Below are 20,073 nucleotides of genomic sequence, written 5' to 3'. Positions count from 1 at the left end.
GGACCTCTGGAGGACATCTGGTCCAACCCCTGCTCGAGCAGGGTGCCCAGGTCCATGCCACGACCCCAGGACCATCACCAGCAAAAAGCAGATTTGGGGCTGCAAGCATGGGTCCTGAGCCTCCAGAGCTGCCCTGGAAGAGATGGGGACAACGTCTACGGTGCCACCAAGCTCTTCAAGACACCTCTGGGGGCTGTGGATGTGTCACACCAGAGCCTGGAACGGTTGCCGTCGTCTTCTTCGTAGCAGATTTATCCTAATTAAATGATTGCTATTCCATTTTGGTGGTGGAAGTTCACAGAGCTCATTGCTGTCTCCTTGAAGGTGATGGGCCCCAGGAAAGAAAACACCCTCAAGGGAAAGGCCTCCAAGAACATACTTGGTGTGGGGTTCGGGACTGCATATAGTGCAAGTACTGCTATAAAAGCAACATCAACCTTTTAAGAATGAAAAAGTGGTAAAGGAATAAAATAAATAATACATCCAGAAGAAAAAACACACCCCAAAACCCTAAAACCCAAGGGCAGTGCAGGAAAGCTCAGCTGTGAAACAACAGCAATGAAAACAGGCTGCCTCGTTGAAGGTATCAATGATGGAGTCAAGGAAATGAAGAAGTCCACGTGTTTTGGTTTTGTCCCATCCTGCCTGGATTCCAGTTTATTTATACAGAGTCTATGATTTTGATTTTTAAACCGGATCAGGTTGCCCAAAACCCCATCCAACCCTTCCTTTCAACACCAGGTCTGAGAAAGTAAAGAGCTTTAGGGGAGGACGTGGCTCCTGTGGGAGTTTGTTCTTTACCCAGCTGGTGGGAAAGATGTTTTCCAGCAGAGCTGGCGGTGCTGGAAAGCCGGAGATGTCCCCCAGGAGCTGTGCTGATAACCACCACGATCCCTGCAGGGCCGTCGTGAGGCTGATGAACCTTCAGGCAAGCTCCGGGCTCTTTATAAGGTGGTGTCTTGGTGCTGGGGCCCTGCGCTGCACCACAGGGAGCTCCAGAGCAAGGACATCAGCAGCAAGTGTCAGGTTTGGGAAGCAACCCACAGGTTTATGCCAAGAATAAACCCAGAATTTAACAACCTTCGGTTTTGAAGCCTGTAGGATTTGCATTTTCAGATTTTTCTCTCCCATCGTTAAGTGCCAAATAGCTTTTTTTTTTTTTTTTTCCTTTACATTATCATCAAAAATGCAACTGGTTAAGCGAGAGGAACTCCTGCAGTATTTCAAGAGCTCAGAAGTTGGCTAAAATACCAAATACAGCTAAAGGTGTGAAAACTGCAAGGAGAGATTTCTCCCCTTTCCATCAGGTTTTATAATATGAGCGCAGAGCTGGGGCTGAGTTCTCCCCAAAAGTCCTCCCTGGGTACCGATAGCCCTGCAAAACAGCGCACGTGGACGTTTGGGCTCATGCTGCTGTCAGCAAGGTCCAACCTGAAACCACGTTGGCTCATTTCATCGGGGCCATGGCATGTGGAGATTACTGGGGCTGAGGGATAAAGGAACTGGAAGACCACTTTTTTTTTCCTCTTTTTTTTTTTTTTAATATATATATTGACAAAAACTGGGGAATATTTGGAGGTGCTTGATGTAAACTTGAGAATTTGACAAGCCCTCCAAGGACTCCCCCAACACAAATTCATGCCCTGAGATGCCCCAAACAACAAACCCAAGGGCACAGGGGCTGTTCCTAGAGAACTAATTCTGAATACTTGTTTCACGGTGACAGGGACGGGGCCAGACCTCACTGTGGTTTATAACACTGTAACATATGTAATATATAAATACACAGCACTTCACTTCTCCTTCACATACAGGTAATTTATATGGGGATCATCGGGACTGACGGATGAAGGCAGAGAGCTGTAAAGACGAACTTTTCTTTAGCCTTCAGTTTAAAACACAAAACCGATGATGTTCTGAAGTATGATGCACAATGCTGCAATGTCCCTAACGCTTTTTAAAACTCAGGTAGGAAAAAAAACCCACCCTACGTTCCTCTGTCAACATGTAGGCTGCTCAGGATGGATTTAGGACAGGACAGCATCAATGTTAAGCCAAAATTGTGAAAATGGAAGCGTTTGGTCCCAGCTGCTCTAGCTCCTGAATTCTCATTTGTTTTCTATTTTCCCCCCTTTTCTTCTTGAAAAGTGCTTTCTAATGGTTTGATTTGTTGTCCTACATGTCTGAACAGAAGCGAAACTGGGTAATTCATCTACATTCACCCACTGGGCAATGCAGATCCAATCTCCAACCCACTCCAATGGAACCCCAAAGAGGTCAGGGACGCTGCCAGCCATCCGTCCTGCCCACGGAGAGCCACGGGGACGTCAGCCTCCTGCCTAGGGCTGGTCTTGGTGCAGACCAAGGAGCAGTGCCCACCTGATTATAAAACTAGTGTGGTATCAGCAGCCAGACCAGCACCGGGACCTGGAAAACACGTTTCTGGAGCTCCCTGATGCCATGGTGCACTCCACGCCTCTACCAGAAGTCACTCCTTCACGTATAGCTGTGCAGAATGGCTGCAGCCCACTTACCACGGCCTCCCGTACACGTTTGGGAAACATTTCCCTAAAAGAAACATATAAAACTCCGTAGTAGAACAGTACCCAACGTTTCAGAGATGACTGCGTTAGCTTACTTTATTCATTCTTGTAACATAGGTCAAACTTTGAGGCGGAGTTCTGCTAACTAAAATCTAGTCAAAGACAAAAACCCCTAAGTCGAGATCGGTGAAGACTAAGCAGTTTCATAATTTTCAAAATAAGTTCTTGAATTTTTTTTAATAGTATTTGATAGCAGCTTTTTATTGGTTACAAAACCTAAGCCCATATACAAAATTAGGAACACATTTAGATGCCTCTTTGAAAGAACGTTTTAGTCTATTTTAACTGATAGTTTAAAAAAATAATAAAAACAATGCAATTTTAAACACTGTTCTGAAAACGTAAAAGTGCAGCAATATACTTTGTTTCCTTTATTAACTATGAAATGGTGCAATCCCAATCAAAAGCTGATAAGGTCACAACAGAAAGAACTGAGTGAACGCTTTGTCTTGCTTTACCTCAGTTCTCCGATGTTCACTTTTAATGTAATGCATTGAGTGCAAGAAAAAGATCCGATCTTCACAGTAGTGGAAAACTGTTGTTTTAATATCAATTTGTACGTAATCTGCAGGATAGTAATGAGTGCAGGCTGAACGGGGTAACCGTCGTTCTATATGGCATATAGGGAAACTAAATCGAGTCAGGAGGGGAAATATTTGTTCACAATAACACCTGCTGGAACTCTAATTTCACAAGAACTTTGTGACCTTACCTAACTTTGACTTTTTATTGTTTAGTTTTTTTAGCGAACACCACACAGTTTCAAGATTTTAGACTATAGTGTGTGAATAGGATGCAGTTACCATATGAAGCTTCAACTCAACTTTTGGGAAAAGAAAAAAGGCACAATGAACTTCAACTCAATTTTATGTGCACAAGAGTTGAAAAATCTGAGCCACCTTAAAGAGAAATTGATTCTAAAATTTATAAAACCTATAAATAATCAGAGGCCAAACCACTATATTAAAACAGATTATCTAGCAAGTAAAAATCTTGCAGTTTAAACATACGCTTGTATCAAGTTAAGATACAAGACAACTCGCTCTTTAAAGTGGCTCCACCTTGGCAGATATATATTTAATGAATGCACACCTGCTATGCGTTGTTCATCAGTGGAAAAACAGCTGATCCACAAAGCTCTGATGGCATCTGTCCTTATCTTCATCACAGTAAATACAACCCACATCCAATAACTAAATTAGTTTAGATTTTTCTATCCCTTCACATCAATGCATTGGGAAATTACACCCAGTAAACAACAGCAACAAAACCAGTTTGTGTGATAGCTTACAGAATTTCACAAGGATCGATCTCCGCTCCAGCAATACCAAAATCCCTTTGAAAATGACTGGGTCAGGCGATTTTCCGAAAGCAATGACCTCACATACCTCACGTAAAGTTATTTAATGTGCGCTGCACATCGGGTTTATGCTGAATCATGGCAGCTTCCATCCAGCCTCACACATCAACCAGTTTGCATCTTTTGTAATCGTGTGAATAAGATTTGAGACTAATTTCTGAGTTACTCTTCCAATACTCCAAGAATGAAGCTTTTATGACGCTTCTAAGTAGTTGCTGGTTTGTTGCCAACCACATCATCATAAGCACTGGTTACTAAGTAAAAAATAGTTTAAGACTAAATTACAGTAAACATGAAAGCTCCACAGTTTAAACCCAATATAAATCAACCATATCCAATTATCAATTTAAAACAAAATATATTGACTACTGAAAGTTGAAAGCAAGATTCTTTTTTAACTAATACATTTTTGGACAGATTTTTTTTTTTTCTACAGTCTGGGATTCTTGCTTTCAGCTTAAACAGAAGTTCAAGTCCATAACAGGTTTGTAGCTCAGGTAAAATACCATGCACAGCATTTGATTACTTCAAAACAGCAGGAACACACAGGCTGAAGTGAGTGGTCAAATAGGGCTCGCTGTTCTCAAAAATTAGGTATAATGGCAAAGCTTTACCAGTCCAAATCTACAGTTCTTTCTCCAACCCTGGTTTCTGAGGCAGTTAATGAACACACATCAATTACTGATAGATGAAGTAGTTTTTTTGTTTGCTTTAAACTTAAGTGTTTAATCAATTGCCAAGTGTTTGTTTTTGTTTTTGTTTTTTTTTTTTTTAAGTTACTTTTATTTCAGTTTCACCAATGAAATTCATTTGGCTTGCATTTTTTAATCTATTCTTCCACATAAAGTATATGAAAATATGTTTGTGGAGGACGATGATGGAGGCTCAGAGCAAACTGGGCCCCTGTAAAGTCTTCCAAAATGTACGCATCATACCAAAGTGTCTTGATCCACAGCGCACCATTTTCCAAAGAAGCTACTTTTCCGTGGAAAGCCAATGTGCCACCACTATGGAATATTCTTAACAAAACTGCAGATTGCGGTTGTCAGCATGTGGCACCAGGAAAAAGGCAAAAAAAGGTAGTTGGGACTGTTAAAAAGAATTCTGAAACAGTTTAAGAGATCATGCATATGCATTTACAGTCCATGTGATAGTGATGTTTGGCAACTGCAAAGTGACCGATACATGGCTTGCTTTAGAAGCATCAAAACGAAGAGGCATGTGTGTCTTGGAGCCTTTTGTTTCTTCACTTGGTAGCCATCTGGTGGTGCTTCATACTGGTGTGGGACAGAGAAGCTGCACTTTTTTCAACTTAAAAATTAAATTCTTTTGTTTGAAGGTTGGCCGTTGGGTCGAAATTGTAAGTACCTCCTTGAGTGGCTTCAGGAATGAGGCTGGGATCTTCATCGATCTGCGAAATAAAGCAACACAAATGCATCAGAGGCCGATTCCCTGCACAATCCAGTACACGTAAGCGAGATTCTCAAACGTTCGCCTATTTATTAAGGTATTATTGCAATAAAATTAGATTATTTTTTTCAATTCAATTCCTCAGCTTTGTTTAAAAAGATCAACACATCAACTCTGTTCTAATACCACTGGGGAAACAGAAAATCAACAGGGCTAGAGACTGGGTTGCTGCTCAGTCAAAGCTGTTGCTATTTTAGCCGTGCAATTTAATTTTCAACGCCAATTTCCAGCACTTCTTCAGTTGGCTGATCACTAGATGTAAATTCCAAAATTAGTTTTGTGCTTTCTCCCATTTATTGCAACACGAAAATTTTTATTAGCAGCTGATAGGAAGACTTGTATAAAGCTTAACAGAATAATTGGCATCTCCTATTAGGATCTGAAGGATTTAGAATAACTCATTTCACAGCAGTTTTACGTAATTCCCGTAAGTGCAATCTGAAATATTTTTAAACCAAAAATACTTTGTGAATACAGAACGAAAGGCATCTGCATCCAACTTTATCCAACTTCCTCAGAGCTGTGAGGATTTAAGCATTCACTGCCTCTAGAAACCAGAAGTACCACTGGCAGTACCCTCAACATGCACAGCTTCAACCCCTACCTGGTTCAAAGTGTGCGTCATTTTGGAAGCACGTAAGAGCCCTTGTGGGGTCTGAAGAGGTTTCTGAGGTCTGTCACTGGAGTAGTGCAGCCTTCAGGACTGACTCACCTCAAATCTTTATGTTTCTTTTTACTTTGGGAGACTTAACACCTAAATTGCAAGGAGGGATGAAGGCATCTGGGGACAGCAACAATTCGCAGGAGGAAGGCTAGGGCATGTCACTACTAAATGAAGATTGAATCCGGTTTCAGAATGCTTTGCAAATGTCTGTGAGTTGCTAAATTAGCACTTCTGTCTTCTGGAGGGGTACTGCAAAGTAATGTTACCGAAGTTTTCATATCTTTAATGCAACAAATAAAAGTCAGGAAGCTATCAGTGCTGGTCCTAAAGTACCTGCCAACTGCCTGTGCACTTCACAGGGCTCACTCAGCGAAGGAGCAGATGGGATTAACAACGAAGGGGTGAATATCTAGTGACCAGCAGCATCTTAGGAGAACACAGAAACTTGAAAGCTCCTGAAGTGACAGAAGGCAGGAATACTCCTGGGCAGTCAAGCTTAACACTACCAAGCAGGCAAACATAACCACTCCTGTCTCCTTAGGGCAATTTGGACTTCATTTCATTATTATTTTTTCTTGTTTGTTTGCCTTGGTACTAAACTTACAAGGGTTAATTTTGCCACTTACAGTTACTGCCTCAAAATTTCTTTGTTGTTGTGTTTTACTTCCAATTTGCCAATTACGGAATGTGTACGATTCCTAGTTAAGTTTCAGAAACTCCAGGACACGTACTACCAGTATAGGCAAGAATCTGAAGTAAAGTCTCGCTCCCAAGTAAAGGAGGTAAATTCAGCCAATTAGGCACAGACTAAATCCCATCAGTTTATGTAAAAAGTAAATGTACAAAAGGGAGTACTAACCTCAACAAGGGGTATTTTTCCACCCACACCAACCAGACTGTGCTCTTCAGTTAACTACGGAAGTCTCAGAACCGTTATGGAGATTATTAGACACTGCCCACAGAATCATTAAAAGCATAGGGAACTTTGCACAGATCTTAACTTTTGGTGACTAACCTCACAGCTGCCACGATGGGACCATAAATGGAAAATTAGGAAGTCATAAAATGAGAGCTGATATCTGAAGAGTTCAATTTATGAGGCTTGTTAGCCAAAAGAACTGAAGACATCAGTACTGGCAGGCTGCAGAAGTGCAAACACCCTAGAAGGCCTAGAAAAGGCAACCATTAGTCCTCCTCAAATTATTTGCTGAAGTGTTTCTGAGGCACTCAACTCACAAGCAGCCAGCAGCAGGAAGAGCTGGAAACCAAACTGTCAAAATGTCTACTCGGGATGCAAGAAAATATCTGATGGTCTAGATCAATCAGCTGCAGAGAGTTTTCTGGTTTTAATGACTCTTTTCAATGCAGAATCCAGACTGAGCAATTACAGAGCTAAAATACAGTAACCTATCTGAAATTAAGGATCTGCTCCCCCATCTTTAAGATTGATGTATGAGAAAGTAAAGCAGAAGAGCCAGAGAACTGTTTTGACTCTAATCACAAGTAATTACATGTCAATGTACATGTCAATATAACATTAGGTCAGCATCAATCAACGTGTTCAAGTAAAATGAGATCAGTCATCTTAATGTTGCTACAGAAAGTTCTTGGTATCGAGAAACTCTTCAAAGACTTTCAATTAAGGGAAGGTGAACTGAAAAAGGAACAGGAAAATTGACCTCATGGCCAACCTATTATCACAAGAACTGGAACTGAGCAACAGTGGCAACGTACTTACAGTAACAGATAACAACACATACGCTTTTCAATCCTTAGCATACTTACATCATCACCAGAGAAATACTGATCTATGATTTCAAATGCTAGTTTATAAATGTCTTCGTTCTCATGCTGTTGCAAGGCTTCAATTTTCTCTAGCCCTGGATAAAAGGAAAGGGAGAATTTAAAGTTTAAACTAAAGTGAGTAACTAACTACTTTTTGAAAAAAAAAAAAAAGAGAACAAGAAAAACCATGAGAGATTACTACAGAAACATAATAAAAAAGATGGAGCTCAGTTTCCAAGTATTATCTCCACAATAGCTATCTTTGTCTCCAAGATTAAAAAAAAAAAAAAAAAAGGTTGTGAACCTTTGCATGCCATGGAACATCCCATTTTATGAACACAGGACAAGGGAATCTTCTCTCTTTTTAAATAAAATTCTCTGTACTTCTGTGTTTGTCTTTTCAATTTTTTATTATTTTTGTAAGACTTCTGCTGTCTAATATGTAGCTTTTGTCCCAGTCATTGTGCTTTCTGCATATATGAATAAGGAAGTGGTATTATTTGTGTGTTGCATACAATTTTTAAACAATAAGGCAACAAAGTCTCATGCTAAGAGCAGCTTAAAACTATAGTCCCTTTTTCAGACTGGATGTGGTATACACAAGGGAAAAGTTTCCAATACACTAAGTTCTCAAACCTCCATTTAGTGCTACTCTATCAATTAAAATTGTAGGCTGAAACTGGGAAAAAAAACAAGGAAAACTTGGAGAAAACAGGGAGGCTTGTAGCTTGTTAATACTAAGTTTGCAACACTTAGTTAATACTGAGTAAATACTAAGACTGCAATATCCAAAAGCCTGACTCCTCATCCTATTTTGGTCTTACTGGAACTGTGATCCTCACATCTGCTTCCAAAGCAGTAAAATAAAGCATGAAGTGTGTTTTACGACACAACCAACTAATAACCAAATGAAAAGAAGTACAATTCTCATTTACGTCTAGGAACACCTAAGCCAGAGAAGGCTCCTCCACTGACTGCCTCCAACATGACCATCCCCAAAACAAGCTAAACAGGAAAGGCTGTCATTTTTCTCATTGCAAAAGTCTCGCTTGCTTATTTAAATAGCCCATGGTCACAAAAATGCTGTACTAAACATCAACAACAGCCAGGAGACAGAATAAAATTCAGTAAATTAATTTTTTAAAAAGCCTAAAAAGCACTTACCTCCACACTCTTCTATAATTTCAGCTATTGTGCTGGCCTCATCACCAGCCATTATCAGGATGTTTTTCAGACCATCCAGCACCACCTGTACCACTTGAGAATCCTTTACTGAGAGTAGATTGCAGAATGGCGGGATTACGTTTTGCTGTACAAGGTATTCAACCTAAATAATAGGGGAAAAAAATCCTTTGAACAAAGCATCCAAAATGCTTTGAGCATTTTGCTTCTTACAAATGGCTGCACGTACAATGTTTTCGGGACAATCTGAAATCCTACTACACGTACCTGATCTTTTCTCCCACTTATTGTCAAATTGCTAATTGCCCAAGCAGCTTCCTTTTGTGTTCCAAAGTCCCCCTGAAGAATAAAATTAATCGCTCATTAAAATCCACATGGAAACATCTGTCAAGCTTATTATTAAAAATCACCGACTCCGCATGTCAGGTTTATAAAAAGAGGATGACAACTCACATAGCTGGTAGTTTGACTGACCTTAGCCAGCTGGTGTATGATCATAGGGATTAGACCAGCATCTATTACAGCCTGAACTTGCTGTTGGTTTCCTGCTGTGATATTGGAAAGGAACCAAACTGCTTCCTAAAAATGGAAAAAATAAAAAAGCAAAACACTTTTCAAAAACAGTCAACAGATGAAAAAAAAAAACAACAAGCTGAACAAAACAACCTCAAAACCTCAACTCGTACAATGACCAATCTCTAAACACAGCCTCCAGGCTTCCTCCCCACTAGCACTTCCAGCGCACAACCTTTACTGCACTGTGAAAGCCAAACATGCAGGGGATCAATACAAAACTGATATGATTAACTCACTGGGCCAGATTATTACTTACACAAGGAGTGTTTCCATACAATGGGAGCAATGCTGACTTAAACCTTACATTCACTTTGTGCTGCTGGAATCACAGTCGTGTTTTAAAATTTTAATCAGTTTTGCAAAGAAAATATAAAAAGGGACTCCTCTAATATTTGACCTGACAGCTCAGTAGTAGCTTTCTGTGCTTCCAGCTCCCATTTTGTTCCTGAAACACGAAGTAGAACTTACAAAGCTCATTCGAGTTTTCCCATTAATTATCAGACAGGACAGGACTCTCAGTCCCCAGACCTTACTCAGCAGTTATTGCTTTCTGGCGGTTCCTCAGCATAGATAACATCTAATGGCAGCAACAAATTCATGGTTACAATGGGGAATACTTGTTAAGACAATTCAGAACATTGTAAAAAATCTATACTAAAACCAGATTTTAATAAGCCATCAAAGAGATGATTACAAAGTACTGCAGAAAACAATGGGTTCCATTTTTTCAGGGACATGTACCTGACTTTTATTTGCTCCTCATAACATTTATTAAAACAAAAAACTCAAAGGTGTTTATACACTCCCCTTATACAATAATAGCTCATTTCTTGGCATTCAAAAGCACTGAATCTTAGCATTTCTCGTTCTTTCCTGAGTGCTAGAAGCGCAGGCAGAAACAAATCACAGCAGTTTGAACTGTCAAAGATTAACTTCTTCAGTGCTCTTGGCAGTTGCCAGGCCCTGAAGACACAGATTCCTCTCTAACAGATTTCCCCTCAGTGGTAAGCTAAAATAGGGAAGTCGTGTAAGATAAACAAAAGGCGAGAGAAACAAAAAAACCTTCCTCCTTAACCAGCCCCATCTCTGCAGGGAAAGATGGCATGATGATTAACAAAAAATATTAACAAAAAACACCATCAACTACAGTTCTGGAAAAGAGGTCATTAATCACATTCTTTCCTCTAACTCTCCCTACACCACCCAGTCCTTTGCAGAAGCAAGGTTCCCTCTGTTAAAAGGAAGGAGAGGAAACCCAGGGATAGTTTTCAAAAAAGGGCAGTGATATTCCCTACTCCCTTGAAAGTGAGGACTGGCAATACAAGAGAAAAAACTCTGCTACGAAAAAGGTGTTACTTCATCAAGCTTCTTTAATTTTGTTGAGTGGAAAAACTGGATCAATCTTACCCATCTCACTGGACTCAACCCAAAGTAACAATCCTTACATATGAAAAACCCTAATGCAAGTTCAGCAATTACTCACTTTGCAAGCAAACTAAAAAAAAAAGTATCACACTTCCAAGCAAAAACCATCAGGCCTCCCAAAAAGCGCTGGGCATCAACACCAATGCGCAGATCCCCCGTATGCCTGGTTGGCTTCAGCCCTAATTAAGCACCAGCCTCAAAGGCTGCATCTCAATACAGAATTGCTGACATCCCAGAGATAACAGCCATAAGAAGTTCTTCTGTAACACGCTGCAGACTACTGTTCTACTTTTTAAGCAACAAGATTAAGTTAGGGAGAAGCAGATCATAATATACCTTGTTTATCTTCTCTTTTGGATGCGTCAGGAGGTTTGGGAAGTAAGACAAAACATCACAATTGAGAACAACTTGTGTCTGTTCATCAGTACCAGTTACTATGTTGCCTACTGCTCTCAGTGCTGCTGTCTGAATATCCAAAGTGGGAAGGAAAAAAAAAAAAAAAGCATGTTAAAGACGTTGCTGTTACTTATGCTAAAACAAAGATCATTTTAAAATGTCTCGACAAAAACACTTTGCAAAACACAATTTAGCACTTCAGCCTCCAAGCTACACTCTAAAAAGGGTGCTGTTCCACCAGAACAGAAACACACAGTACAGAATTTTACTCAATAGATGTAGTGCAGCTCAAATCCAAAAGTGTAAACACCAGAAAGTAAAAGGGTATTAAAACAATAAAATAATTCATTGTGTATCTGCTCTGATTTACAACAAATGTATCTAGCTCTTGACTACGTCTGCCAATATTGCTTACTTTTCCATTCAGGTCTCCACTGCAATATTTAATAAAAAAAAAAAAAAGGACTACTTTTATTCTTATCGACTCTTACTTGACTTTCAGAAATGTACTTTATACTCTTCTGTATTAGTTATTAAGTGCTTCATAAGTGACAGAATACTGGAGGGACTTGTTTTCATCAAATGAACTGGCCTGACAAATTTCAAGACAGCCAAGTCTCATCCAAAGTCCAAACTAAACAAACATGACAAATGCACAGACATAGGAAAAAAAACAAACCTTCCACATTCCAATGGTTAGTTTATAAAAATCAAGGACATATTAACTAACTTCAAGTTTCCCTTTGTTTTTGAAATTAATCAAACAAGGTCAGTTACCCTACCTTTTGTAGATAACCAGAAATTTACTCTACTAAAAGGACTGAGAATCTGCAAATATTTTAACATTCAGCAAGTCTCAAAAATCATGGCTGATTTCCATGAGCTATTCAGAAGCTGCAATCATACATGCAGCAACAGAAAAAAAGAGTATATAGAATTTGGAAAATGTAAAACCCATTGTCATTAAATATTTTAGGAGAACAAAAGGAATGTACCCCTGGTAATCATCCAGTGGAAGTTAATGTTTAACCTGTTACTAACAAAATCAAAGGAATCTCAAAACAACTTGAATATAATTTTAAGTGATCTTTTTTCCTTAGCGTAGGTAACATTTTTGTTCAGTTAACCGACAACAAATGTAGCTATAAATGCTCATCTCAGAACACCACTAACAAATAAATACTCGGAAGCACATTTTTTAAAGCAAATAGGTTACAAAGGACTTTGCAAAGACACTGAAGCAGACTTACTTGAACTTTAACCTCCTGATGACTCAGAAGGGGAACTAGGAAAGGTACAACTCCTGAATCAATCACCATTTGTATCTGCTCGTTACCACCGTCTGTTAAGTAGGACAGAGCCCAAACGGTGTCCACAAGAATCTACAAGTTGGAAAGAACATGGATTATAGATTGAACAGCAAGATCCGAGTCTTAATTTAGCAAACAACATTGCACACATCTGGGTAAAAAAGGAGCATGCAATTCAGTTACAGGAAAAACGAAAATACAATAATGTAACCTAATTTGCAGAATTTTAAATTGTTAGGTACACCTATGATAACTGGGGCCATCTGTACCATGAAAATCATTTCTATGTCCTCTTTTTTTTTTTTTTTTTTTTTAATTAAACACCACGTTTTGGTGCATAAAATTACAGCACGTATCACCTGACAGAGGTAAATTTTTTGGCTTGATTTGCATTTCACAGATAGATGACCTGCTCAGGTAAGTAACTGCTAGTAACTTTCTGAAGACAACACTGAGCCAGCCCTGCCCTAATCTGTTAGATGTTCTGTTTAGAATACCTAAATTCCCACAGTATGCAATCCATCTATCCACACTTTAACATTTCTGACCCACAGTGCAGTTTTGAAGTTAAACTGCAAACTGTCCTCGACGTATCCTCTTTGGCCTTCATATCCAGATTAAAATCCGCAGCAAAGGAAAGAATTTCTTACACCAGCTAAAGGAGTAACAGCTATTGTAAGGTGGCAACTGTTCAAGCAAAGGGAAAAAACACAAAGGAATGGCCATCATGCAGGGCACTCTCAGTATCTTAAAAGTAATGACTACGTCATGGATGACTTGATAAGGCTCGCTTGAGAGCCCTCAAAAAAAAAAAAAAAGGAAAGGAAAGGTACAAAAGTTACAAGTTATTTTAAGGGTTGTATTTGAAGCAGGAACAAAGCTAGCAGAAAGAGTGGTAATATCCCATCACTTAGAGATGATGTTAGGAAGAGAAATCTGGACCCCACTGAGGACATCATCTGTTAAGGTATCTGGACCTCTGCATTTCTAAGTAAATGTCCACTGCTAACTAAAGCAAGGCAGTTTAGTATTAATGGAGACTAAGGCCTGAATTCATTGCACCTAAGTCAAGTGCCTAAATTAAGAGCAGAATTAGCCTACTCTCCCCCTATTTTCTGCGTGCTAAGGCACCTTTTACATTCTGTGAACGGAAACACCTTTTTGACGTGGCTCCCATCTGATTTACTAAGAAGACCTTAGAGCAACAGGCTCCAAATCTAAGCATCTTATTTATATTCTGAGATCAGATGGTCTGAACTTGTGTTTGAAAGGCTTTGCAGGCAGAGCTTGTGCCCAGGCTGAGTGCTCCATGGTAAGCAAAAAGGAGCCAGCGACCCAGCTCACTGAGATTTAAGGGAGCTTCAAATGGGAATGGCTCAACTTGCACCCAAATAGCAACCTGGGAGTTGGCTTCTCCTCCCTGACAACTTAATTGAAGAAACCTCACCTGCTATTTCCATAAAGGCACCTGCTACTATTAAAACAGATACCCATACAAACTTTCCAGCTGTTAAGACACCTAAATAGTACTGGAGATACGGAAGAACTGTAAAGTCCTGTCCCACAGGCTGTTTCCACCAATTTCCAGGGACCAGACAGCACAGACCTAACTCTCCTGACACAGCCTGCTGCTGCCCTCACCCACTAACGCCACGGGGACAGCAGAACGTGCTGCAGTGGAGCCGGTATCGCAGCAGAAGCAGTGAGAGATGGTGCCTCACCAGTTTGCTGCCCCACAGCCCTGTTGGTGACGAGAGCAGCAGCCGCCAGAAGTGCTCACGGTACTGTTGGCTGACCTACCTGCATCACTGCCTCATCGCCAAAGATAGGTTTGCTGCTCCAGTACTGGGAGGCTGGGACCACAGTGGTACCTCCAAACTAGCACCTGACCCTCGAGGTCAAAAAGATGGGCACCCTAATTGAGATCAGTCAAAACCTGGCATCACATAGTCTCATATCTAAGTTAAGAAGCTCTCACACAACCATTGCTTGCAAAAAGCTTTCAAATTTGGCAGGAAAAAAAAAAAAAAGCCTATAGGTTAGATGTATTTTGGTTTTACTACGAGTTTCCATTCAGGTTTGTCCAAATCACGAATTGCAAAGTCACCATGTGCTGTCTCCCACTCATATTACACTGGGAAAACTCTGGCAAAATCCCAAATTAAACTGTTGGCAAATAGTTGTGGAGCCATGCCCACTACACCATTAGAAAAGCAGCAGAAACACCACTACCTCAGATCATCAGACATCTCCACCAACCTTCTGTCCTACCCCCAGACCCAACGCAAGGGTTCAATTTCTGCTTCCCTAATTTGGAGGTCACTACAGGGAGCAACAGTCCAAGACATTACAAAGTCCTGACAGGAGGAGGAGTAGAAAAGCAGCTCAGTAACCCTTAGTTACACAGATCCTGGTTCCTGAAGTCATAATGTAAGACCTCAGGAGGTAAGCTCAGCTCTCTAGGACTTTACTTTGAAAATGTATGTAAAACCATGGCTCAGGAATGTGGGAAGTACTGAAGGTTTAGCATTAAAAATCTGAAGTGAAGTTGTCAAAGGTGCCACAAAACAATAGCTGATTGATGCTTATTTAAATGTATTTTTACATGTGATTTCTTTAGCTAAACAGGTTGCAAATTCAGGCACCCAACAGGCTGTAAAAATCAGAATTACCCATATAATTACAGTGTTTGATTCAACTAATACATAGAATTACACATATCTTTGCACACATGTATTATATATCAGCTATGCAAAATTACAAATCGGGGCAGAATTACGTAAAGTCAACAGTAAAGATCACAACTCTAAATTTTCAGTGCTCAATTCTGCAAAATAGAATTTTTTTAAATGTAATTTCTAACGTAAATGTAAACCTTTTAGAAAAAAATATTTTAAGAATGGTGCTTGCACTTCATTTTTCATGCTCTGAATGGCTAGTGATATTAATCTTAGTATTTAATTGTCCGTTTACTGCTTAAGTATATGTAAATTAACACAAAAACAAGTTACGACCAACGAAATCTTAGAGCATTTTCTCTTAAGAGAAAAGAAAGAATCTAAATATCTAGAGCTTTAGAAATTACTTACGTTTATATCTGTATGGTAAATGAGAACACACAATGCTGGCAAAATCTGAAAAGAAGTTCATCAGTCATTAGAGTAGAATAAAATTTGCTGTGTAAACACGAATCCAAGTAGTGCAGTCACAAAACTTGAGACTCAAGACTAATGCTTGAGACCGCATTAGTACATTACACTCATGTACTTCCCAGCGACTGCTCATTCCCTCCCCCAAAGTATGTATAAAAGTATATTTTATTTTAAATTTGTGAAAATACAAGAAAGTAATTTATTTCAAAGACACACGGAGAGCAGACTACACTTTGAGAGAAAACACGCAAACGCTATAGATAAGACATCTCCCTGCTATTTATGAAAGCTTAAAGTTACTGAAAAACATAGTAAAAATTATTAGCCTAAATTATTTCATAAAACCCTCTTTGGATTGACATAAGATTATATATTTTTATATAAATGTACAGAGAAAGTATATAACTGAGTAATGGCAAGACTGCTTAAAACAGTTTTTTTTGTTTTGTTTTGTTTTGTTTTTCCCAGTAAATTCTTACTTCTAAGAGTTTCCTTGTTCTCTGCTTCATTTTTGAGATTTCACTGAAGTTTACTCACTACCAACCTTGCACTTCCAATCTTCACACAGCTTCAAAACCTGTATCTGTGCTTTGGGATTTAGCTTAAAATGAAGTACTTTACTTACATTACAACTGTAGTTCTAGTCAAATAACTTTACGAGATGTGCCTACTCCAAACACTGTATTTGTTCCCCAGTTTAAAAAGATTTGCAGATGCTTCTCAAGTGAGGACTTGACAATGACTGCATGTTCACAACTAATCAAACTACACTACATTCAATATATGTATTTCCTCTTACTGAAAATAATTGTTTGAATAATCCTCTATACAGAATATATACAGAACCCTGTTTGTAGTCTTTTTTGATAAAAATATTAAATGCTGAGTACATTAACACTTTCTAGGGTGTTAATTTTTGTTGCGCCCATTCTAATATATGGGTAATCAGACAACGTTCAGTTTCAGATGTTATGAGTAGCTTTGTTATAATCTCAGTAAGAAGCACCAAATTGGTCAAATTACTTCATTTAACAACTGGTAAGTGACAGAAGACAGTGGCAAAAGACATACATAAATTCATAGTATGACAATGTGAAATATCTAGCTTCTAGCCCGGAGTATAAAAAATTATCTCTCTTGTAATTCTTTATTTACCTCCTGAACTGTCTCCATAGGCGGTGGGGGGTCCTTATTCCTGCAGAGATTTACAATGACCCATGTGACGTTCCGAAGGAAGGTGATGGGAATGGAGGGATTGATGAAGGACAGAAGAGGTTTGACAACTCCCAGTGATATGACATAATCTCTACACTGAGGACCATCACCTACAGAAATGAAAATTGTTGTAAAAGAAATTACATTAAAAATGGAAAATCTTGAAATGTATGCAATGACATGTCGGGATACTGAAATTCTATGTTTCCTCACCGATAGTTTACTACTAAAAGTTGGTGTTCAATTAAATATACATACGTACAGATATGTATGTATATTTTAGAGACACGGAATTTATCCTGTTAACATTTTGTGTAGCAAGTGGCACTACTCTTTAGAAAAAAACAGCATGTACAGATGTAATTCTGGCCACATGAAAAATTGTATTCGTCACAGAATTCAGAGGAAACATAGTCTCACATGATAATGCCAATGTTCAAAAGTCAAATTCGAAAATGAAACGCTCCCTGAATTCCAACCATTATAAGAAGAACAGTTACCTATAATATTTCCGAGAGCCCAGACAGCCTGCTCACAGACATTCTGGTGTGGCGAATGAAGTAGTCTCAAAAAGAGGGGTACTGCATCTATAGAATGTAAAAGATCGGATTTGTTTTTATTGGAACATAATATGCATCATAAGTTCATTGATCCGTATTAAGCTTTCTCTACCATGCCTTATACTAAGATACAGATTTCTCTTATGAACAGCACATAAAATTTCAGTTAAATATTTCTATAAAAATCTAGAGAGGGAAAAAATAGACTCACGAACAAGCAACTATTAAACAACACTGCTCCCCACATTTAAACATTGCCCCATCGTTCTCCAAGTGCTATAGAAGAGCCACGGATCTGTAGGTGCTAGGTTTAATGTCCTGGTGATTCAGATTTCCCAGTTATCCAAGACAGCAATACATACCTAGCAGAAAGACATGCCTACTCATGCAAATGTGCTTCAAATCTTGACTTTAAGAAAATAGCTTCCTCCCAAGAGGTGGCTATAGTTAGTTTCCACATGCAGTGAAGACTTGCATCCATCTGCCATACAGTACTAAGATGAGTTTTTATTTGTTCTTATATAACACAGATTAAGGAAGTGGCACTGATTTTAGATTTCAGTCTCTGATGAAGTAAATACATTTAAGAGACTACTCCCATGTGCTATTTCTCTCAGACAATCTGTATTCTTTGAAAGATGGGAATTTTTACAGCACTTTAAAAAATCTATATATTATCATACTTGTCCTATAGCCTTTCTAAGCAAAGTAAAATACATCAATTTATATACTCTGGAAGGGAAGGAAGGAGTATTTTATCTTTAGATACCATAAGAACCACAATAGCTGCAGAAATTTTAAAGAATTGCAACACAATTTGTGAGCAGCTATGGATCAATATTCTGTTGGCAATTTAGGATGCAATAAGAAGCCAAAACATGCTGTTATTTTCCTGGAAAAAAAAATAGAGAGCGATGAAGAATAAAGAGAACCTAAATTTCTTTCCCCAACCTGGATGAGTAACTCAGCAGTAGCCTACAACTGACAAGGAAAGCAATATAGCATTGCTTAAGAACACTCTCTCTTTTCTTGTCACAATCATCCCACTTCCGTTAGCTCACGAGGAATATTCAAGCTCCCTTTTCCCAGTGATTCCTGAGATCACATTTCAGCCATACATGCATTCAACATATTTCAGAGAGAGGAGGGTCAAGTATGCAGTTTATATTAGACTGCACTCCTGGTATGCTTTCAAAAGCAGAAATGAAACTATTTTTCATATCAGCACTCAAGCAGGACAGTCTGAGAAAGCGTGAGCCGCACGTTATCTCATCTACTGCTCTCAAAAAATTAATTGCTTCTGCTCCAAATTGGCTGGTGCCAGATCTGTGCTGTGAGTACAGGACTTTCCCTCTCTTGCTAGGCCCTCCAGCTGCCATCTGTCCCTCTGGATTGCAGGAAACCTTCTTCTTTTGGATTTAGGCTGGAGCAGCCTCCTCTGAAGCTGGGACTATCAAGGGTCTATCGCTTTGCTTCCTCAAAGCCTTCCTTATCAAAAATAGAGCAGAGTTCAGAGTCCCTGAGTCACCTCCCAGCACAAGGCAGCCAGACTAAACTTCTGCCCTTTTTCTCTTCAGAAGCAAAACTTAGGAAATGTTTTTTTTTGCTTTTGCAGATCATTTTATCACGCTTCTTTTCAAGCATTAGCTGAACAGATTTGGGGCGGGCCAAATCCCAGCCTGAACTTGGAGTAATTCTGCATCTAACAGCAAGGCTTTTAACTTTCCACTGCTGTACACATGCATTTCTTCATTCTCATTTTAATTTTAATTTTCACATTAAGATCTTATTTCCACACTTTTTTTTCCAGCAAAGCAAATACTGTAAATAGCCTTTTCAATTGGATTCCTTCACCCAAAGATGGTAACATTGCAGCTTGAAAAAGGACCGAAGAAACGCTTAACCGATTAACAAGCTGCTGGGAAGGATGAAAACTTGTAAATACGTTTCCAAAGATATTTAGATACTTGTAAAGCAATCCAAAAACGGAGGTGCCCAAATCATTTAAAGTGTTATTTTTTTTCTAAACAATTTCAAGATTTTTACAATTTTTAAAGGCTCTGGATTTATACCCAAAGCTCATTTTGATAAGCATTCTTATTCTATTGCTCCAATACATTAACAGTACAGAATCTATTAGTGGGATATTTTATTAGCCAAAAAAAAACATACTTGCATTTAGATTTGAAAGACAGGTTCAAATATTTACACAAAAAAAAAAAAAAAATTAAATAACTAAGTCACCGTTTTCCCACATAAAAACAGACTTTGAATAAACTAAGACAATTTATCATAATTACTTAGCTATAGCCTCCCATTTAATGACAACACATTGCATTTAGCATAAAGGTGATTGTTTGCAGGAAGCATGTTGA

General features: G+C 38.9%; 1 protein-coding gene across 1 annotated transcript in view; it reads right to left on the bottom strand.

Annotated features, from left to right (window-relative positions):
• Positions 1-2,612: 2,612 nt before the first annotated feature.
• KPNA3 (karyopherin subunit alpha 3) overlaps positions 2,613-20,073 on the bottom strand; it is a 50,539-nt gene continuing 33,078 nt past the window's right edge. The window contains exons 8-17 of the mRNA XM_084505117.1: positions 17,639-17,725; positions 17,079-17,248; positions 15,861-15,905; positions 12,712-12,843; positions 11,402-11,530; positions 9,539-9,643; positions 9,332-9,403; positions 9,047-9,209; positions 7,883-7,977; positions 2,613-5,374 (exon numbers count right to left, since the gene is read on the bottom strand). Coding sequence (XP_084361243.1) covers positions 5,276-5,374; positions 7,883-7,977; positions 9,047-9,209; positions 9,332-9,403; positions 9,539-9,643; positions 11,402-11,530; positions 12,712-12,843; positions 15,861-15,905; positions 17,079-17,248; positions 17,639-17,725 — 1,097 coding nt within the window. The 3' untranslated portion in view covers positions 2,613-5,275. The remainder of the gene's footprint in view (positions 5,375-7,882; positions 7,978-9,046; positions 9,210-9,331; positions 9,404-9,538; positions 9,644-11,401; positions 11,531-12,711; positions 12,844-15,860; positions 15,906-17,078; positions 17,249-17,638; positions 17,726-20,073) is intronic.

The sequence above is a fragment of the Aythya ferina genome (assembly GCF_964211825.1).
Source record: "Aythya ferina genome assembly, chromosome: 1".
Lineage (NCBI taxonomy): Eukaryota > Metazoa > Chordata > Aves > Anseriformes > Anatidae > Aythya > Aythya ferina.
This window is presented reverse-complemented; position numbering and strand designations above follow the sequence as displayed.